At 43.6% G+C, this 23,217-nt stretch overlaps 1 protein-coding gene across 3 annotated transcripts in view; it reads right to left on the bottom strand.

Moving 5' to 3' along the window:
• Positions 1-23,217, bottom strand: part of LOC140388050 (mucin-2-like) — a 123,347-nt gene that overhangs the window by 51,018 nt on the left and 49,112 nt on the right. For 2 of the 3 annotated variants that reach the window (XM_072471646.1, XM_072471644.1), the window contains exons 14-29: positions 23,068-23,205; positions 21,997-22,152; positions 19,063-19,157; positions 14,973-15,099; positions 13,451-13,697; positions 13,312-13,370; positions 13,102-13,202; positions 12,392-12,540; positions 12,147-12,285; positions 11,322-11,426; positions 11,009-11,200; positions 10,215-10,451; positions 8,396-8,552; positions 7,429-7,554; positions 7,034-7,172; positions 6,290-6,321 (exon numbers count right to left, since the gene is read on the bottom strand). In XM_072471646.1, coding sequence (XP_072327747.1) covers positions 6,290-6,321; positions 7,034-7,172; positions 7,429-7,554; positions 8,396-8,552; positions 10,215-10,451; positions 11,009-11,200; positions 11,322-11,426; positions 12,147-12,285; positions 12,392-12,540; positions 13,102-13,202; positions 13,312-13,370; positions 13,451-13,697; positions 14,973-15,099; positions 19,063-19,157; positions 21,997-22,152; positions 23,068-23,205 — 2,199 coding nt within the window. The remainder of the gene's footprint in view (positions 1-6,289; positions 6,322-7,033; positions 7,173-7,428; positions 7,555-8,395; positions 8,553-10,214; positions 10,452-11,008; positions 11,201-11,321; positions 11,427-12,146; positions 12,286-12,391; positions 12,541-13,101; positions 13,203-13,311; positions 13,371-13,450; positions 13,698-14,972; positions 15,100-19,062; positions 19,158-21,996; positions 22,153-23,067; positions 23,206-23,217) is intronic. The other variant, XM_072471645.1, reaches the window with a different exon arrangement.

Here is a 23,217-nt window from a genome sequence, read left to right on the forward strand (position 1 = left end):
CCAAACTCGCAAACGTCCCGTCCACAAACAGGTCCTTCAGCTTCCTAATTCCTGCTCGCTGCCAACATTGAAATCCCCCATCTATCCTCCCCGGGACGAACCTGTGGTTATTCCTTATCGGGGACCACACCGAGGCACTCGTCACTCCCCTTTGTCGTCTCCACTGCCCCCAGATCTTCAAGGTCGCCACCACCACTGGGTTTGTGGTGTACCTTTTCGGGGAGAACAGTAGTGGCGCGTCGCCAGCGCTTTTAGGCTCGTTCCCTTACAGGACGCCGTCTCCAACCTTTTCCACGCTGCACCTTCTTCTTCCCTCATCCACTTACAGACCATCGACACATTGGCGGCCTAATAGTAGTCACTCAGACCCGGCAGTGCCAATCCCCCTCTGTCCCTACTGCGCTGCAGGAACCCCCTCTTTACCCTTGGGGTCTTTCCCGCCCACACAAAGCTCATAATGTTCCTGTCTATTTTTTTGAAGAAGGCCTTTGTAATCAGGATGGGGAGGCACTGAAACACGAAAAGAAACCTCGGGAGGACCACCATTTTAACCGCCTGTACTCTGCCCGCCAATGACAGGGGCACCATATCCCACCTCTTAAAGTCCTCCACTGTCTGCTCTACCAATCGCGTCAGGGTAAGTTTATGTAGGGTTCCCCAGTTCCTGGCCACCTGAATCCCCAGGTATCGAAGATTCCTTCCTACTCTCCTCAGCGGCAGAGCATCTATCCCCCTGCCCTGTTCCCCGGGGTGCATCACAAAAAGTTCGCTCTTTCCCATGTTTAATTTATATCTCGAGAACTCTCCAAACTCCCTGAGTACCTGCATTACCTCTGGCATCCCCTCTACCGGGTCCGCCACATATAGCTGCAAATCGTCTGCATATAGTGACACTCGATGTTCCTCTCCCCCTTTAAGCACCCCCCTCCACTTCTTAGAGTCCCTCAGCGCTATGGCCAATGGTTCAATTGCCAACGCGAACAGTAACGGGGACAGGGGGCACCCTTGTCTTGTACCCCTATGTAATCGAAAGTATCCCGATCTTTACCTCTTTGTAACGACGCTTGCCACCGGGGCCGCGTACAAGAGTCTAACCCATCTGATGAACCCCTCCCCGAACCCAAATCTCTTCAGCACCTCCCACAAATAGTCCCACTCCACCCTATCGAATGCCTTCTCTGCATCCATCGGCACCACTATCTCTGCCTCCCCCTCTGGTGGGGGCATCATCATCACCCCCAGCAACCTTCGTACATTGGCATTCAATTGTCTCCCCTTAACAAACCCTGTCTGGTCGTCATGTACCACCCCTGGGACACAATCCTCTATCCTTGTCGCCATCACTTTGGCCATCAGTTTAGCGTCTACGTTTAGGAGGGAGATGGGCCTGTATGACCCGGGTCTTTGTCTCGTTTCAGGATTAGCTATATCGTCGCCTCTGACATTGTCGGGGGTAATGTCCCCCTTTCCTTAGCCTCATTAAAGGTTCTCGTCAAAAGCGGGGCCAACAGGTCCATATATTTCCTATAAAATTCCACCGGGAACCCATCTGGTTCCGGGGCCTTCCCTGCTTGCATGCTCCCAATTCCTTTGATCACCTTATCCACCTCAATCTGCGCCCCCAGACCTGCCACCTCCTGCCCCTCCACCCTCGGGAACTCTAGCTGGTCCAAAAAGTGTCTCATTCCCTCTTTCCCCTCCGGGGGTTGGGACTTGTACAGCCTCTCATAGAATATCTTGAACACCTCGTTCACTTTCCCTGCTCTCTGCAACATCTTTCCCGTTTCGTCCCTAACTCCAGCAATCTCTCTCGCCGCCCCCCTCTTCCGAAGTTGTTGGGCCAGCAGCCGGCTCGCCTTTTCCCCATATTCATATTGTATCCCCTGTGCCTTCCTCCACTGTGTCTCTGCCTTTCCCGTGGTCAGCAGGTCAAACTCCGTCTGTAATCTTTGTCTTTCCCTGTATAGCCCTTCGTCTGGGGCCTCCGCATACTTCCTATCCACCCTCAAAATTTCCCCTACTAATCTCTCTCTTTCTTTACCCTCTTGTTTCCCCTTGTGGGCCCTGATGGAAATCGGCTCTCCTCTAACCACCAACTTCAGCGCTTCCCATACTACTCCCACCTGGACCTCCCCATCGTCATTGACCTCCAGGTATCTTTCGATACATCCCCTCACCCTTCCGCATACCCCCTCGTCCGCCAGTAGTCCCATATCTAATCGCCAGAGTGGGCGCCCACATTTCTTCATGTCCCCCACATCGGGGTGAGAAAAATTCCCCGTCCAACATTATTATACATTAGCCCTCCCCTCTCCCCACTTTACATTTCTGTGCCACCACCTCGCTACCCTTCTCCGGGCAATTTCTCAAGTCTAGTCCAATTTCTCTTCCTGAATAAATGTCCATGTCTCCTCCGCCGTCTCGAAGTAGTTGTGTTTGCCCTGATGTGTGACCCACAATCTCGCCGGCTGCAGCATCCCAAATTTGACTTTCTTTCTATGGAGCACTGCCTTGGCCCGGTTGAAACTCGCCCTCCTTCTCGCCACCTCCGCACTCCAGTCTTGATACACGCGTATCACCGCGTTCTCCCACTTGCTACTCCGTGTCTTCTTAGCCCAGCTCAGGACCATCTCCCTGTCCCTGTAGCGATGGAACTTCACCACTATTGCTCTTGGTGTTTCCCCTGCCTTTGGTCTTCTCACCAGGACCCGGTATGCTCCCTCCACTTCCAGGGGGCCTGTTGAGGCCTCAGCTCCCATTAGAGTATGGAGCATCGTACTCACATACGCCCCAGCATCAGCTCCCTCTGTTCCTTCGGGGAGACCTAAAATCCGTAAGTTCTTCCTCCTCGAGCTGTTCTCCAGGGCTTCCAGCCTTTCTATGCACCTCTTGTGTAGTGCCTCATGCATCTCCGTTTTTACCACCAGGCCCTGTATCTCGTCTTCATTCTCGGCTGCCTTTGCCTTCACTCCACAGAGCTCCATCGCCTGGACCTTCTGTGTTTCCTTTAGTCCCTCGATTGCCAGTAACATCGGCGCCAGCACCTCTTTCTTGAGCTCCTCCACACATCGTCGGAGGAACTCCTGCTGTTCCGGGCCCTATACCATCTGGGCTCCCTCGGCCGCCATCTTGCTTCTCCCTTCTCTTCTCTGCCGCTGCTCCAAAGGATCCTCCGCAATCTGGCCACTACTGTCGCTCCTTTCCATCCACACCCAGGGGGACTCCTTCCTTTGTCATTTCACACTGGGTTTGGCCGCAAAAAATTTCCGTTGGGGCTCCCGATAAGAGCCCAAAAGTCCGTTGAAACGGGAGGTGCCGAAACGTGCGGTTTAGCTGGTCATCGCCGCAACCGGAAGTCCCCTTTGTTGTCTTTCAAACCAAGATTCTTTTAAAAACATGACTTCAGCAGTCAAACACACTCTAACCCAGGCTTTTAGTCCTTACTTCACCAAATACATATAATACAATATATCTGAAATTTCTACATTCGTCATATGCTGAATGGTACTCCGAGGAAGTTATGGTCCACAATGTCTGAACAAGTGTTCGGTGTTACTTTGAGTAGGACCACTCATGATGTCCAAGGTAGGTTCTTTACTCAGAGAGTGGTTAGAATGTGGAATGGACTGCCTGCTGTGATAGTGGGGTCGGACACTTCAGGAACTTTCAAGCGGTTATTGGATAGGCACATGAAGCACACCAGAATGACAGGGAGTGGGATAGCTTGATCTTGGTTTCGGACAAAGCTCGGCAGAATATCAAGGGCCAAAGAGCCTGTTCTGTGCTGTACTGTTCTATGTTCTATGAAAAGCCAACTGATGATTTATGTGCCAATTCACAAAACTAATATTGAATATAAAAGGTGATTCTGCCACTTGTTAACACTCCTGGGATTAGTTAATGCTCATTTTTGTAGATTGTCTGCTCACAGTCTTCCTCAATGCACATGGTTCAGCTGAGGCAATTCACATGTTAAAAATCTCATTGTACATATAAACATAGGAACAAGGAGCAGGAGAAGGCCATTTCTGTGACGGCTAAAGGTTTTGGTGAATAGTGGCCCTGCAATATTTCCACTATTTCATCATGGGTTTTCATCCCTGGCTTTTTGGCTGTATAAGTCTCATCAGGGGGTTAAATCTTCCCCTCCCCCATTATGCTCAGGAAAATTGGGACTTTTACATCTCCTGCTATCTTGTTCACTTCAACTAAATAGTTGAATTTTTCTGTTTACGAGCTCCATCACTCTGTTTCTCATCAATTGGTCCCAAGGCACCAAAACGTCCCGCTATATTTCACCATGGAAGGAGCCGTATTTCACCATGGAAGGATCTGCGTGTGCACTGAGTGTCTTTAAGAGAGAGATAGATAGGTAAGACCATAAGACATAGGAGCAGAATTAGGCCATTTGACTCATCGAATCTTCTCCGCCATTCAATCAAGGCTGATATGTTTCTCATCCCCATTCTCCTGCCTTCTCCCCATAACCCCTGGTCCCCTTATTAGCTAAATCTGTTTTAAAGACACTCAGTGATTTGGCTTCCACAGCCTTCTGCGGCCAAGAGTTTCAAAGATTCATCACCCTCTGGCTGAAGAAATTCCTCCTCATCTCAGTTTTAAAGGATCATCACTTCAGTCTGAGGCTGTGCCCTCTGGTTCAAGTGTTTCCTACAAGTGGATCAATCCTCTCCACGTCCACTCTATCCAGGCCTCTCAGTATCCTGTAAGTTTCAATAAGGTCCCCGCTCATCCTTCTAAACTCCAACGAGTACAGACCCAGAGTCCTCAACTGCTCCTCATATGACAAGCTTTTAATTCCAGGGATCATTCTTCTGAACCTCCTCTGGACCCTTTCCAAGGCAAGCACATTCTTCCTTAGATACAGGGCCCAAAACTGCGCACAGTACTCTAAATGGGTCTGACCAGAGCCTTATACAGCCTCAGAAGTATATCCCTGCTCTTGTATTCTAGCCCTCTCGACATGAATGTTAACATTGCATTTGCCTTCCTAACAGCCGACTGAACCTGCACATTAACGTTAAGAGAATCTTGAACTAGAACTCCTAAGTCCCTTTTGTGCTTCTGATTTTCTGAGCCTTTTCCCATTTAGAAAAGTCTATGCCTCCATTCCTCCTGCCAAAGTGCATCACCTCACATTTCCATTTTGCATTCCATCTGCCACTTCTTTGCCACTCTCCTAGCCTGTCCAAGTCCTTCTGCAGTCCCCCTGCTTCCTCAATACTACCTGTCCCTCTGATGTCTAGCACGAGGGGACATAGCTTTAAATTGAGGGGAGATGGAATAAAGACAGATGTCAGAGGTAGGTTCTTTACTCAGAGAGTAGTAAGGGTGTGGAATGCCCTGCCTGCAACAGTAGTGAACTCGCCAACACTAAGGGTATTCAAATGGTCATTGGATAGACATATGGACGATAAGGGAATAGTGTAGATGGGCTTTTGAGTGGCTTCACAGGTCGGCGCAACATCGAGGGCCGAAGGGCCTGTACTGCGCTGTAATGTTCTATGTTCTATGTTCTATATCTTTGTATTATCTGCAAACTTCGCAACAGTGCCCTCAGTTCCTTCTTCCAAATAGTTAATGTATATTGTGAAAAGTTGTGGTCCCAACACTGATCCCTGAGGCACACCACTAGGTTCTTCATTAATAAGGGGATTGGGGTTACAGGGAAAAGGGGGATGAGAAACATATCAGCCATGATCGAATGACGGTGCAGACTTGATGGGCGAATGGCCCAATTCTGCTCCTATATCTTATGGTCTTATGGGTCAGGACTTAACCTGGCTGCTTCTTTATCTGTACAGCATAGTGGCTCACTATTTAGTACTGCTGAGCCAGGAGCAATTACACCTTACTGCATTGCTAAGAATGTCAAATAAATCATATTTAATGTCAACAGTGTTGTAATGTCTATTCCTTGTGTGTTCTGTAGTACATTAACGGATTGTGCTGAAGAGCGGAGTTTGCACGTTCTCCCTGTGACTGCGTGGGTTTCCTCCGGGTGCTCCGGTTTCCTCCCACAGTCCAAAGATGTGCAGGTTAGGTGGCTTGGCCGTGATAAATAACTTAGTGACCAAAAAGGTTAGGAGGGGTTATTGGGTTACGGGGATAGGGTGGAAGTGAGAGCTTAAGTGGGTCGGTGCACACTCGATGGGCTGAATGGCCTTCTTCTGCACTGTACGTTCTACGTTCTATTAGCAACAATAATATCACTTTGTAGCTGTTCATTATATATTATTTATGCTGCAGATTTATCAAAAGATATAGTTACCTGTGCAGTTCACATTTCCATCAATGCAGACACTATAACAAAAAACAGTCATGGTTTTAGAATAAGCTACAGTATTTCTTTAAACTGTGGTTTATTTGCTAAGCTCTAATTGAGCAAAGCTTTTGGAGCCATTGATAAAGCTCATTGTTGACTTCTTTTTAATCGGAGGAGAAATAAACTTTTTAACAAGTTAAAATAATATAAGAACAATTTCATTCTACAAATTCAATGTCATTGCTGATAAGTTAGTGAAACGTGTTGATAGACAAGAACCGAGGGACAGAAATTCTATGTGAGGATATGACAATATTTAGGACTCTTAACTCTTCTGTATGATCACCTATGCTGAATAGTGTCTCTTGTCACCCCATTAGGGTGGATTTAAACCAATTATTGTGACAAAGAACAACTTTTAAAATACTTCCCTGACTTCTCATTTTATAATGTCCCGGCACCATTTAAAAATTCCACAAACTGTCTATCTGTCAGTCAGTTTGATTGAATTTCCAAAATTGGGCGGGTTTCTTCGGTCTGCCACCCACATGTTTCACAGCCGCGCGCTGTTCGCTGGCGGCGGGATTGGATTGTCAAGGGGAATTTCCATTGTCACCACCCCATGCCTCCGGAAAACCTGTGGGCGGGAGAGCGCTGCCGGCGTGAAAAGTAAATCACAATGACTGGAGAATTAAAGTCAACAAAAAAATTCAATCTATTGTCCAAAATATATCTGTATCGATACCGTACCAATATCTGCAATCATTGCTTCGTTCCCCAGCTTCCAATATTTTCCCATTATAATAACAAGTACATTCAGATAAGTTCACACATTTCATTCTGTTTTCATCCAGGTAAGGAGCATTCTCTGGACACTTTGCATAACAACCTATATTTAATAGAAAGTGACAGGATCAGTGTGAGGCACCCATATTCCTTCTACATAGTCCAAGCTGAAAATGGTGGAAATCAGAATTGAAACTAATAAATGGACCTCATCTGTATAATTCTGGACCGTTTCTGTTTCAGATGCAGACAAATCTGTTTTACGTTTTCACTATTTTCTGCTTTCAGTTTTGAATTGTATCCGTGTTTACTGTCATTGAACAATTAAAAAAAAACTCAAGATGGTTTTCAAACACGACCTTCGAGAACTGCAGAGAACTTCTTTCCAATGTAATGGTCCGAGCATGTTTTTGCTGTTAATGTTCCACATGGCCGATAATGCCAGCTGCATTCACCAGGTGTGTTATAATAATCACAGTACACGGCTGCAATGAAAATGAAAATAGTTATCCAGAACCATCAGTGATTTGTTTGAAGCTTTATCAATCCAAGTCATTTGTTGTACACGTTATTGTCTTTCCCCTGGTGTTGTTAATGCCAGGTTGAAGGCAGAACTGGCTTGACTTTTGCAATAAGAACAATGGTGAGGCTATCAGTGCTTGCTATTATTAAATTATAAATTGGACAGCCTTCCGACATACACACAGGTGCAATACATTTGGAAATTAGTAATTGCCCGACTGCTTCAGAAACTTTGCTCCAACAGTTAGGAATAGTTAATATGCAATCAGTAATATTGGTTTAATATCAAATATAATTTCAGTAATCAATATAATATCTGACCAAATCATAGAACAAAGTCATCAATCGTTATTTTAATTTGAAGCAGATCATTAACAATGATCACTTAATCATAGAATTGTTACGGCCCAGAAGGAAGCCATTTGGCCCATTGTGTCTGCACCCGCTCTCCAAACGTGCATCGTGACTTAGTGCTACTCCCCTGCCTTTTCCCTATACCCCTGCACATTGTTTCTATTCAAGTAGTCATCTAATGCCCTCTTGAATGCCTCGATTGAAGCTGTCTCCACCACACTTCCAGGCCGTGAATTCCAGAACCGACCCACTCGCTGTTTGAAAAAGGTTTTTCTCGCATTCCATTTGCAAAAAGCTTTTTCTCACATCACATCTGCAAAGTATGAACTTTCACTCAGACATTTTCTCCTTTAATAAAAACACATTTAATGCAACACACTTGCCCATAATGCTGTTGAATAACAGATGTGACAGCCGCATACCACTGTGAATGTAACAGTTTATACTTACGACATCGTTCTGGTGTTCTCCAGTCAACACAAACACCAGCTTTATTACAAGCTTCTGCATACACTGCTACAGCGGTACAGAATCCCAGATATTTCCCTTCCAAGTCACAGGCACAAGCTTCTTGGACACAACCATCATAGAATGGAGTTGGGTCAACCTGATAAATATAGCGTTAGCTTAAATATAAACAGGAGCAACAGGCAAACAACATTATTGTTGCAATGTTGAGAGGAATCAAGAGGTAAAATCCAAAGGAATTCCTGTTTTTAAAAAAAAAAGATAAACTAGTAAAAATGTTGTAATAAACAGGAAAATAATGGTGCGATGCTGACCTTGGTACATTGGCGGTACTCAAGCCTCTACAAGAGGAGGTTATGAGTTCAAAATAACTCTCAGTGACTTGAATACATAAGTTAGTCTAACACCGTAGTGCAGTGCTGCTGCAGGGGCTGGTTGGGTGCTACACTGCTGGGAGTTTTGCCTTTTTGGATGAGACAAATTATGACCCTGTATTCCCTTTCAGGTAGAACTAAAAGATTGCACGGCATTATTTGAAGAAGAACAGGTGAGTTATCTTCGTGTCTCAGACGCAATTATCCCTGAACAAATATCATTAGAATAAAACAGCACATATTTCATAGAATTTACAGTGCATCATCCCATCGGCCCATCGAGTCTGCACCGGCTCTTGGAAAGAGGACCCTACCCAAGGTCAACACCTCCACCCTATCCCCATAACTCAGCAACCCCACCCAACACTATGGGCAATTTTGGACACTAAGGGCAATTTAGCATAGCCAATCCACCTAACCTGCACATCTTTGGACTGTGGGAGGAGACCAGAGCACCCGGAGGAAACCCATGCACACACAGGGAGGATGTGCAGACTCCGCACAGACAGTGACCCAAGCCGGAATCGAACCTGGGACCCTGGAGCTGTGAAGCAATTGTGCTATCCACAATGCTACCGTGCACATCTGCTATGTGGTGATATGCCTGTAAGCAATATCATAGTTGGATGGTGTGCAACCTCCAACCAGCAGGCGGTGGTGCAGACACACCATGCAGCCTCAAGACTGTTATCATGTGACCAGGGACTCTCATATAAAGGGAGACACATCCGGCATCACCAAATGGTTGCAGGAGATGGTAGTAAGATATACAAGTGAACATTTGTGGTAGATGTAGTTCCAGAGGAGTATAAAGAGACTCCATGATAACTTGCGCTGTAACAGATCGCTATCATACCACGTGAGATTCAATAAAGATCTAGTTTGGACAAGTCAAGGTGTTTTGTGGATTCCTTTGCAAGGTACAGAATACCAAACACAACATGCTCGTTTAGCTTGAATCTGTTTGTCGGCCTGAATATAAATTGGATGCTGCGTTTTTCTACCTTTCAACAGTAACTAAGCTATAAAAGTAGTTGGTGAAGCTCTTTAGGATATTCTGAGGATATGAAAACAACTTTGAAGATACATGTTTTTTTTCTTTATGATAAAAGACCAATCTTAAAGGAGCTTAGCTTAAATGCTTGAGCTGTCAATGGTTGAAGTTATTGGTCGAGATCTTTCGGCTGTTCACGCTGGCGGGATTATCCGGTCCTGCCGATGGTGCATCCCTGCCACGGGTTTCCCAGCAGCGAGGGGCGGATTCAATGGGAAATCCCACTGACAACGGCAGGACCAGAGGATCCCGTCACCGGACAATGGCGGGCCGCCTCCCGCTGCTGAGAAATATGCCGCGGGGGAGGCCATGGAATCTTGCGGATTGTGTTCAATCCAAATCTCAAATAACATGGGCCTTACAGGGGAGTTACCTTTTTATGGCACGATTGAAACATGTCATGTTTAATTATGCCACACTTTCTCTGTGCCCACGCTAAACAGTAAGGGTTCCTGTCACAGGCCGATGTTTGATTGACTGTATCGGAGCAGATCATCGATTTCCAACTATTTCCAAATTCCACTGCACTGGTCACCAAGGAGTTCCCTTTTGTTGTTAGATCATCTGAAACATCATCATTGAAATTTCCACACAGACCGCATACTTTGTTCTGTAATAAAAATACACGATGATGGAAAAAGGAAACCTAAAAATGAGCATGTTTATATGAAAAAACATTTTCCTCAGAACCTGATTTTATTATAAATCCACAATTGTACACAAACGTATTTAAGGATTCACAAACACCCTGTACATACAGTTGTTACGTTGCTAATAATTAGTGAGAAGACCTATGCTCGTAATGATTTTGCAACGTTATGATAGCTGATACATCATTAGAAATAAATTAATTCAACTTCCTGAAGTTGACAGTTGTGAGGGCAGAAAGAGCTGGGCAGGCTCGCATCTATATTTGGAATAATTTGAATTTTCTCCTTCTTTATCTCTATAGCAAACAGAAACAGTAATTATTTTATGAGGTTTATTCAGTGTTCCATTAGGGTTTCCCACATTATTGTTCTAAGAGAAACAAAACCCACATTGACATAACCTATGTTTGTGAAGAAGTCCTATGTTGACTAAATGACTCATGCATATCTCCAGGGTGTTTCCTGCTGTGATCGATAAGGACAAATACGAATATGTTAATTTTCACACTGTACTTACTTTCCATCTTGAATCCAGTGTGATTGAAAGCCTCGTGCTTTTGTCCCATATCACAGTGATCCCATTGGAAAATTTAAGGATTAAATAGAGCCCAATAGTGTGGCGTGAATAGAAATCATCTGAGCAATGGGTTTGATTTGTAAATCTCTCAACTGTTTCCACGTGGTTATCAGTTAGAATGAGTTCCTTGCCCTGTAAGAGTACATGTGAAAAACGAATGCTGTAGAAGGTATACGGTAATTTATGATTGAAGTTCAGCTATTGTTAGCACATATTTAAAAGGAGACAATTATAATTAGAAGAAAGAAAACACCTCGAGTAAGATCCTGATATTTCTCGAGCAAGTCATTCCCTTTTCGCAACAAGGTACACTCTCAGTGAGTATTTGCAGTGTGCCTTCTCGACGATTGCATTGGTCCTAAGAATAAAGCAGTGAAGTTAGTCTGGGACATAGTGCAAAAAATAAATTCAACTCGTTAAGTTTACATTTGTTAAGCCTCCAACACAATAATGTTGCAAGAAACACACGGGCTGTTATGTCATCATGTGCACACATCACAAATACCGAGCCGAATAGCCATCAACCAACACAACAATCAAAATGTGCTGAGACATGTACATTTATTGAATGATGTGGTTCAAAAGTCACCATAATTTAAACACTAATGGAGTGTTTGAGTTATTACATTGTTAACATCCAGCAAATTGCTTTTGGCAAAGACATTTGTTTTATCATACCCTGGTGACTCACTGGCTATGCTTTTCTGAACACTGTTGATAGGTTTCCATGTAAAATAAAACTACATTGTAAATATTGATTCGTCAAATGTTTGCATTTCTGCCTTTATCGTTTCCATCATTTGACCCACATTTTATTTTTAATAGTCAAATAATATAAACGTGTGGAGCGCACGCGTCATTTGGAGTGTGCTGTCATTGAAAGAGGCCACAAATGACCTGGGCTATTTTTCACACTCTAATGCCTGAGGAAAACATTTTTGTATTTTAGTGCAAGTTCATTTCTGCATCTACTCTACAGGGTTGATTTTGATGGTGTTTACAATGGCAATTATATTGGTACATATTAAATCATGACTGCAGTTCAGCAGGACATTGACATTTTTCAACCTACACTCACCTCAACAAAAATATATTCACAGTTTCCATTGTAGACATATCTTTTCCCGTCAAAGGTTATGTAATGCCCATCGCCATAAACTTCACATGTCTTTGGGCATACCTTACTTGTGCAGTTCCATGATCCTCCCTGGCATGTGCTGCAATATGAAGAGCCCAGGGCAATGATGTTGTTTAATACCATGCAGCAAGTGGCATGATTTGCAATATATAATTGTACGTCAGATCACATTTGCTTAATCTTACCATTTGTTGCAATTCCTTTGGATTATTCTTCCATCACTGTAAAGTGCACCACTAAATAGACAAGGGCAGTTTTCACGAACAATGCAGTTTCCATCATCATCTTCCACAAGACCATGGGGACAGATACAGTCAGGGACACATGGACTCTGCTTTTGTAAAAGAATCAAATTCACTTTTCACTTCAAATCGTTTTCAGTGAAATGTCAGCTAATGGAATTTTTAATGTCTGCTTAAATCTTTGCCACATGACCCTTATAGATTTTGACTTCAAGCTTCCAGAGTGAATCCAAAATTTAGGGACATCAGGCCAAAATGGCATGACATCCACATTTTTTAACATTAGTGACGTAGACATTTGGATTTACATAGAAAATTGAGGAAAAAGAGACCATTCAGCCCATTGTGCCGATACTGATCAAAAAAGAACAATTCAGCCTTATCCCACATTGCAGCTCTGGTTGTGAAGCTCTGCAGGTTACAACACTTCAAGTACACATCTAAGTATATTTAAATGCACTGAGTGTTTCTATCTCTGCCACCCCTTCAGGGACTGAGTTCCAGAGTTCTGTCACCCTTTGGGTGAAAGATTTCTCCTCAACTCCCCTCTAAGCCTTAAATAGTTTATGAACATTAAACTCATTTTTGTAAGTGCCCCATTCGCTGATCTGCAAACTGAAAAAATAATGAGTTTTGTAAACTGAAGAACTTACACAAGGTGTGCTTAGAGTTCGACACGTTTTTCCACAGAAGTATTGAGATGACGAGGCAGTTCCATTTGTACAGTCAACGAATACTTTCCCATGCGGACAACCTATAGAAAACAATACTTAAAAGGAACGTGGAAAATGTCTATTCGTTAATTTAATATAGAGTTCAATTCATGCACTGTTTGAATGGGGAGAGTCGGTAATGTTAGTTACCTGGAGGCCAGGGATCTGCTGTTACTGGAAAGCAATGGAGTTTTCCATCTCGGCAAATGCTGAGTGTAAAATAATAATTAAAATTTGGTTTACGTGTATTTAATTTTTCATATTTGTAAAATTATTGGGAAATGCTTACCAGGGTATGCCATGCATGTTAATACTCTGCCCTTTTTCTATAAGCCTCCCTTCAGTATAACATGAGCAGTCTGAACGGTCCACACAGACTCCATTTTCATCCATGTACTTTTTCTCAGGACAGCCGCAGCCGTAAACTGGAACATCCTTAATGCTACAGGTGTAATCACTCTCTGATAGTGATCTACAGGTACGGTTACATGTTCTCATGTCATTCTCAAAAACCTGAGAGTTACTGCATGACTTATCTAGAAACAAATAATAACCACGCAATCATGTAACTAAAGACTTTGGAATAAAAAACCTTTTGCATGCTAAAAGTTTGACTTTATAAGACAATGATGTTTGAGCCAAACCGTCACATTGCACTTGAGGATTCTCCACTGAAATCTCTGAAGACACAGTAGGACTTTTACATTGTTATCTTTTGTTCACTGTATGCAAATCTTTGACAATACTTTCAAGAAAAATGTTTCCAATGTTGTTATAAGTAGCGCAACATTCGACTTCCTTCCCTGTGGCTTTTAAAAATATTTTAACAAACTACTTAGTTTTTCAGTTCTGATATGAAATCATTTTAAATTGATTTTAAAAGGAGTAATCAATAAGATGATAAGATATGCTATTCCTTGTATTAATTATACACAATGTAGATCTGCAGCACAATAAAGACAGGGTTAATCATTTGAAAATGATGCACATGTAGGAGAAATAGGCTTCTGTTTAAATCCAGGTTTTACATGTGCTGAGAATTTGAACATGAATTGTAATTTTAAAAGCCATATTGAATATGGTCCCTTCCTGCAGAGGATTGGATTGGAATTATTTATGTGTACCGAGGAACAGTGAAAAGTATTTTTCTGCGAGTAGCTCAGACAGATCATTTAGTACATGAAAAAAAAAAAAAAATACATAATAGGGCAACACAACGTAAATACATAGACACCGGCATCGGGTGAAGCATACAGGAGTGTAGTATTAATCAGGTCAGTCCATAAGAGGGTCGTTTAGGAGTCTGGTAACAGGATGTCGACTACATCATGTCACAGCACACAGAATATTTAAATCAACTTGTTAATTGTTTTCACTTTCTCCAAGGGCAAATTGCTTTAGAGAAAACCTGCCATTGAAATCTTCAAGCCCTTCCCGCCGTCGGGTACTTCCTGTCCCACCAATGGTGATCCCCTTCCCCTTTCCCCGCAGCATGCTCCCCAGTGGCAGAGGGTACAGAACATGCAAAACCCTTTAGGCAGCGGCAGGATAGGGAAGTCTTGAGCATGGCAAGTGCTATAGTAATTTAAAAAGAACTGAGGGAAGGCACTACATTATTTTTATGTTCACTTATACGTTTTACTGTAGTCAGTTAGAATTTTCCCCTCCTTTCAACGTGCGACATGGCTGGCTAACCATTGAAATCTCCATGCACATTGGTGGGATCGGATATTCCTGTCAGCGTGAGGGGCGGGAAAATTGAGGCCCATGTCTTCAGGCTTCTGTAAAATAGAAACATTGTCCTAACGTACTGCAAATGTCTTTCCTCCAGCTTCTGACAGTGACACCGTGAGCAGCGCACTCATGAACATACGCTCCCAAAGCTGCACACAGGCAGTCGTTGATGTTCTCACAGGCACAGGTAGCAGCTACGCACATCTGGAAAAATGGAATAAGGAAGTTAGGCAAACAAATCGCTATTTATTTCACAGTAGACAATCTCGACTTTAATGAACAAATAGGCCACTAAATACACAAATCGCTGCAGGTCGCTGTAGCCGCAATAATTTCTCAATAGTTAATATGCAAACAGAGTAATCAATTGTTGCAATCTCAAATATAAAACTAATATTGATAAAAGAGCAAACCTTCTGATGAACTGCAAACTATGTTTCAGGAGATGCGATTGTGATTTACTAATTTTTTTGTGTTTTGCTTAAATACTCAGAATAAAATTATTTGGAATATTTCTATCATCTGGGACCCCTGTACTATTAATATAACATTAAAATAATTTAAACTCTATTCCTACTGATAGCCTCAAAGCAATGGCATCTACCTGTTATTCTATGCACTACAAATGTGAATCAATTTTATTAACTGTTTATCTACATGCTTACTGAAAACCAGTAATCTATCTGAAAGCTACAGACACCATGCTCGGTTGGTCATCTGTTTTATTCTTCCAATTAATCAGTTTCCTTAAGGTGACAAAGGAGGACAGAAAAACTGGAACCGCAATTCCCTTCCTTTTTGCGTTGTAATCAGTGTAGTTTATTTTGAAAAGGTAGATGTATGTGTTTCTAAAACCTCATAAGAGTGTCGTCAATTTAAAATTACCAGCAGCAGGCTTTCATGGGTTTAAACAAAGAGGATTGTTAATTTACTGTTGTAAAGCCTTGCAGTCTACAATTTGCTTTCCCTTTTGCTCAGATTAGTTGACTGGTTTAAAGACACTTCGGAATTTTGCAAGGATGCAATGCCTTGCATTATGGTGGCCAACTCTGTGTAAAGCATCGCCTGGTGTGGTTCAGAAGCCCCAATCTACCATGGCAGTCTCTGCTGTATTTGCTGTGGAAGAAGACAGTGGTCTGAGAAAGTGCATCAATCGCTGGCAGTCTGCTTCCTCCTGGCCTCTCCTTGGTCAATTGACCTTTCAGTTTCTGCTCGCTTCTTCCTATGCCCTTCCAAATAGTCAGCCTCCAGAGGTTACAGCCATCAGAGACTGTTTCCCAGTTATCAGTGTCAATATCTGCCATCTTCATATCGTTCTTGCAGCTGTCCTTGGAGTAGAAGTATGGATGCCCCTGAGTTGTGATCTAATTGTTAATTCACTGTACAGAAAGTCTTTGAGTGTACAGCCATCACCCATCCAATTAATGTGGCTGAGCCTGTGCAGATGCCATTAGCTTAGCAAAGAGTTTATGCTGATGGAATTAGCATGCTCTGGACTTCTGAGTTGGTGACCTTGTCCTAATAAGAGATGCCGTGGATATATCTGAGACAGTGAATGCTGTCTGATAAGGTGCAATATAAATGAGTTTTTTTTTTGATTGTCACAAACCAGATACAAACTGTCGATGAAATCATCCACCAGAAAAAGGGGAGGATAAGAACAGGATTATAAAATAACTTTTTACATGTCAAGGTTACGTTGTTCAGGGTCATCAAAAGAGCTGGTATCATGCCCGAGAAATACAATGCGGGAGATGAAAGCTTGCCTACCTCTGGAACGGAACTTAATGACAAAATCTTTTATCACTCTGACTTTAAAATAATCTACTTTCGCCCCTCGATTCAGAGTTTGAACCCAGCACAAAATTACATGAATTAATGTCTAGTTTCTTCGATTGACTTAATGGTTGCTGCTTAATCTGGGGTGTGTGGGGTGGGGAGGAGCCCTGCCTGTAGTTCCAAGTCATCTTGAATTCACCAAAAGAATCATAATTTGATCCAAATGGTTGTTACGAGAAATGGGGTAAAATACAAGACTAGCAGGAACAACAACTTGCATTTATATAGCACCATTAACACGATAAAACACCTGAAGATGCTTCATGAGAGCATAGTAAAATGATATTGAGTCGCATAAGGACATGTTAGGGCAGTTGACCATAGCTTGGTCTAAGTGATAAGGTTTTAAGGAAGGTCTTAAGGGAGGAAAGAGGTAGAAAAGGCAGAAATGTTTAGGAACGGAATTCTAATATTTAAAGCTGAAGGGGTTCTGGGGCTAGAGAGAGCAGCAAGGCCATGGAAGGATTTGAAAACAAAGAGGAAAATAAACAAATTGAGACACTACATAAGCAGGAGATAATGTTGGCTAGTGAACACCAGGATAATTTGTGAACAGGACTGTTGAAGAGCCACACTCTGGTTGAAGTGCCACACTCCACTGCAATCTAAAGACTCTGGAAGATTTCGCATGGTGAGGTCAGACAAAGAAATCACCAGAGTGGGCCTTCGTCGGTTCAGGAATTCTCAGAGGGACTGGGGGAGAGTATCTTCGATGGCTTCTGGATGTTTTGACTCAGTGAAGCAGGGAGATATGAATGCATTGGAAACTGGGATTGACTGTGGGCTGTACCCTCTAAATTGTAATTATGTGAAGAACATAGAATCCCTACAGTGCAGAAGGAGGTCATTCAGCCCATCAAGACTGCACAGCTCTCTGAAGGAGCACACTACCTACGCCCAAACCTCACCCTATCCCCGTAACCCCACTAGGGGTAATTTAACATAGCCAATGCACCAAACCTGCACATTTTTGGAGATGCTGGGAATGTATACCTAAGCACTGTGGGTTTATCGGTTCTGTTAAGGCATTAATAAGAGTGATATTTCTGTAGTTTAGAGTATATGCCTTTACCAATCTGTCCCAGAACAAAATCCGGTCCCTCTCTCCATCAAGATCAATGGGGAAACCCTACCAAACGTGGAACATTTCCCTTACATAGGGAACCTACTCTCGTCTAAGGCTGACATTGATGCGGAGATCCAACATTGTATCCAAACCGCAAGTGCCTCCCTTGGACACCTAAGGCAGAGAGTTGTTGATGACTGCAACATCCATGCTGATGCCAAGATCCTTGTGTACAGGGCAGTCATCATCCCTGTATATGGCTCAGAAACTTGGACTACATTCAGACGCCACCTCAAGACCCTGGATAGGTACCATCAATGCTGTATGAGATGGATTCTCCGCATCAGCTGGGAGAACAGCCATACTAACAGCAGTGTCCTTGAAGGAGCCAAAAGCACCAACATGAGGCCATGATCATCCGAAACCAACTCTGCTGGGCCAGCCATGTGCTTAGGATGTCAGATTGCCGACTGCCAAAGCAGTTCTTCGCTCAGCTCTCGGAAGGCTCCTGAACAAGAGAAGGATAGAGGAAGTATTTCACAGCCACCTTTAAGACTTACCTCAAGAAATGCAACATTGACGCCAATGCCTGAGAGACCCTTGCTGAGAGAGTCCTACTTGGACGAACCTCCTGATTGAAGTGACACAATTTTTCAAGAATAACCAATGACAAGAGAAGGCCTAGAAAAAGAGCTTGAGAAAGAAATATCGCCTAGAGTCCAAGGAGCAATCCTACCTCCCAGAAACATCTGCCAAGTATGCGGTCGAAGATGTGGTTCTAGGATTGGGCTCATCAACCATGCAACACCCCATATAACTCATGACCAGTAACACAGAGCTTTTTAGGTGGACAATCATACGTGCTAGCGAGTGATTGCCAAAGAAGATTTGCCTAAGTAATGTTTAGCTAATGTCGGTGACAGTTATTTTGTTACAGTAAGAGTCTTAAAACTTGAAATCTTGTCATGTGATTCCTTTTAGCCAGTCACTGTGAATCAAATCTATTTTTAAAAGGGATAAATGGAATAGTCCCTCTAGCTAAATGGATGAGGTAAATTTATATTCTTTCAATGTTTTGGTTTTAGCTTTTTGTGTATATTGAAGTATTTTTGTGTTGCCCTATTACATTAACTTAAATGTCTGTAAGTCATGCTGAGTTGAAAAGTTGCAGGCACTTTCTGAATTACATTGTTAATTAATCTATTACCAGCTTCTGACTTTACATTGCTTTGCCGGCTTTCATTCTTTCTCACAATTCTTACTTGATAATATTTCATGTAATCCACTGTGGGGTGACACACAGAGAAGGCATCCACTGGATCTTTTAAGTAGGAGCAATGTTGTTGGGCATAGTGTTCTGCAAACCAAATTCAATTATGTTATTTTAATCAGTATATGATTTAAGTACATAATTCAAAGGTTATTAATGCAATAAAATAAGTTCCATCTATAATATATCAAATAAATCTTTGATCGACATACACTCCCTTTCTGCATCACCTTTTTCATGTTTTTGTCACACTTTAGGGTCGATTTTGTGCCCACATGTGCTGTGAATGCAAACAGCAACACGGGTGCAAAGTCTCAACGGCGAGATCTCATTTACCGATTTTCCCCGCCCCTCGCTGATGACGTAGCGAGGTTCCAGCCCACAAAGGGTGAGAACCTCATTGCAATATATTTAAATACATTTTAATATAATTAACTGGCCCCCGCCAAACAATCCCACCCCACACATTTAATGTTCATGCATCCCCAAATTGACTTTAGAACTGGGGCGGGATTCTCCCCTACCCGGCGGAGCGGGGGGTCCCGGCGTGATGGAGTGGCGGGAACCACTCCGGCATTGGGCTGCCCCAAAGGTGCGGAAGTCTCCGCACATTTAGGGGCCAAACCCTCACCTTGAGGGGCTAGGCCCGTGCTGGAGCGGTTTACGCTCCACCGGCTGGCGGGAAAGGCCTTGGCGCCACGCCAGCCAGGGCCGATTAGTCTTCGCTGGGCGACGTGGCTGCTGATGTCATCCCCGCGCATGCGCAGGGGAGGGGTGTCTCTTCCTCCTCCGCCATAGTGAAAACCATGGCGAAGGCGGAAGAAAAAGAGTGCCCCCACGGCACAGGCCCGCCCGCGGATCGGTGGGCCCCGATCGCGGGCCAGGCCAACGTGGGGGCACCCCCCGGGGCCAGATCACCCCGTGCCCTCCCCAGGACCCCGGAGCCCGCACACGCCGCCTTGTCCCGCCTTTCAAAATGTGGTTTAATCCACTGATGGCGGGACAGGCATTCCGGCAGCGTGACCTCAGCCCATCGCGGGCTGGAGAATCGGCAGGAGTGGGCCCGCCGACTGGCGCGGTGCGATTCCCGTCCCCGCTGAATCTCTGGTGGTGGAGACTTCAGGACACGGCGGGGGCGGGATTCACGCCAGATGCAGAGCCTCTGGAGAGTCCCATAGGGGGGTTTCCCGTTATGTTTTGGGTTGGGGGAGGGGTGAGACCCCGATGCTTGTGCTGTGGTGATGCGGGAGGAGAGAGACCATAATGCTTCTGCTGTGATGGGGTGGGGGAGGAGAGACCCCGTTACTTATGCTATGGTGGGGGTGGGGGGGGGGAGGGGGTGAAAGAGATCCTGATCCATGTCCGTGGGGGGTGCTGTGGGGAGTATACTTTTGATTCAAATCGGTGCTCCATTTAAAGATGGCGCCCTGATCTCTGTGGAGCTGACCTTGCCGGCTCTATCAGCTCCTGCCCAGTCACAGTGACAGCGGAAACCATAACCCCAAATATATTTTGCTCAGAGTGTGAAAAGAGCTGGTCTGAAAACTCCACTGTGCATCTGGAGAGTTGTACACCGGTTTTCAGTCAGAGCCTGACACTCTGACAAATTATGGGAAAATTCCATTCTTTGTATTGGCATTTCCTCCTTTATAAATTCTTGCAATTATGTTTTTAATATATTCGCTTATGTAAACTTGTCATGCTGTAGTTTTATTCTCCCTTCAGTTCTGTCTCCCAGCTCAGGTATCACTTATGATGCTGCAGAGATATAACCTTCAACACAAACATAATGAAGAAATATTTGCTTGCAATGAACAGTTTCTGCTGTGCTCAGTGGGAGCAGTGAGCGACAGGACAGGTGCAGAAAGGGACGGATTAAATGGACAGTGAAGCACCAGGAAGTGGCAAAAAGACGCTCAGAATTTGGAGAGACCTGGAGAGATTGGGAAACACAGAAAGATAAATTAAGGAATTAGCTGATCACATTCAAAAAGTGGCCAGGCATTGTTTTAAAAAGACAGAAAAATCAGGGACCTTTAAAAATCAGAGGCTGACTAAATAATGAATTGAGGCACTTACTTACATGATACTGCCCTGCCCCCACTCTCACATCCACAAACCACCCTCAAGATTTCAGATCACATACACTGCATCCACATCCCAACACTAACCTCCTACCAGTAGTTCATAAGCTCACAGTCATTACTTTCACTTTCTTTCCCAACGTGCACCATTTCTTGCTCCAGCACCGAGATTTCCTCTTCCCACACTTTTATACTGCAATTCGCTACTCCACTCTGGACATCAATGTTTCCTCTCCCTTTCCAATAACCACTGTGTACTATCATCTCTTGACTACACGTAAATTTATTCCCACATTTCCTCTCTCTCCTTTTTCTTTTTCCCACGTTCTTCCCCCATACCCAATTGTGATCCGACCATTTATCACTCACTCCTGTTCTCTCCTGTACTAATCACCCTAATTTTCCCTCTTTGTTACTCTCCCATACTTGCTGGAATTCTCCGGTTGTTGGGAATCTCTTTTCCCGCTGGCAGTGCCCCCCCAATCCCGGGTTTCCCGACAGTGCGGGGTGGTGTCAGTGGGAAATCCCATTGACCAGCGAACGGCACATCGCCGAGAAACACACGGCTGGGGGACCAGAGAATCCCGCCCAAAATCTTTTACCGTGAACACCCTGATGGAATCCTGATATTGATGAATCCTTGTGTTTTCTCTCAATAAAAGGACCAATTCCGTGCGATGGTAAAAGTTCGCTTTTGACTTTAATGTTAGGCAGTGCGGCTGACGATACACAATTTCTTATACTTCGATAAAACAATTCAGCCAACTGGCCAGTACAAAGCGTAATAAACTTAGAAGATTTAAAGAAGAGATAGGTTTGAAGATTGTCCATTTTTATATTACCATTTTCTGAACTAACACATGGAGCTGGCATTTCTGTTTCAGGGCAATCATTTTCTGCTTCCCAGGAGTTCGCAAAAGAAAGAGGCGCATCTTCCACAATGTTATATGCTGATAGGAAGTCGTCATTTGCATTGTCATTGAAAGTGCCACATAGACCTGCATAACAGAAAATATACCTCATCAAAAGAAAGTATTAATTTTCCATGCGAATGTGACCATATCATTCATTCACACCACTCTCGATTTTTAATGAGTCACAGCTCAGTTGATGGCACTATTATTCAAGAGGTTGTGGGTTCAAATCCTATTCCAAAGACTTAAACCCATAAATCAGCTTGACATTTCAAGGCAGTACTGAGTGAGTTCTGCACTGACAGAGGTGCCATGTTTACGATAAGATGTTAAACTAAGGCTCCACCTGTCCTCTCAGGTGTGCATGAAAACTCCCAAGGACCTAGTGTGAAGAAAAACAGGAGAGTTTACCCTGATGCCCTGACCAATATTTATCCTATGACCAACATCACTTTAACAAAAATGTTATTAGGTCATTACTGTGTTGCTGTTTGTGAGACATTGCAATGTTAAAATGTTTCTTAGATGACATCAGTGACTATAGCTAAAAGAAAACTAGTATTTTGTGATGTCCTAAGCTCATGAAAGGTGGTAGATAAAATGCAAGGCCTTTTCCAGAAATTATATATACCACAGTAACAGCCAGACAGCCACACAAAAGGCCAAAAGCACTTGATGCTTATTGCAATGCACTTTATGAATGGTAATTTGGTGGGAGTTAGGCATTGTGCAAGTCAATCCAAATTTAAAGCAGTAAAGAACTGGTAGATGCCTGATGGTATTAAGACAAAGTGAGAGAGAGAGGTAAAGAATTGTGTGACAGAACCATTTTCACTATATGTACAGGTGCATAAATGCAAAATCATAAAATGCAAGGAAAATGTTAATAGCATAATTTGGAGCATTGCTAAGTGCTTTTTCTAGTTGCTTTCCAGGAACTAATGTAAAGCCTTGGATAAGCAATCAGTGAGTATATTTTGCAGGTATTAAACACACCACCTTTTGTGCTTCCCTGAGCATCTTCAGGCAGTGATATGTAAAGCTGCATGATGGGAGATATCTGTACTTGCATCTTCATTCCTGAATTTGTTGCTACTTGAAGGAACATTGAAGACTGTTGAAATATTGTTATATCACCTGTAAGAAGAA

The sequence above is a fragment of the Scyliorhinus torazame genome, chromosome 13 (assembly GCF_047496885.1).
Source record: "Scyliorhinus torazame isolate Kashiwa2021f chromosome 13, sScyTor2.1, whole genome shotgun sequence".
Classification (NCBI taxonomy): domain Eukaryota; kingdom Metazoa; phylum Chordata; class Chondrichthyes; order Carcharhiniformes; family Scyliorhinidae; genus Scyliorhinus; species Scyliorhinus torazame.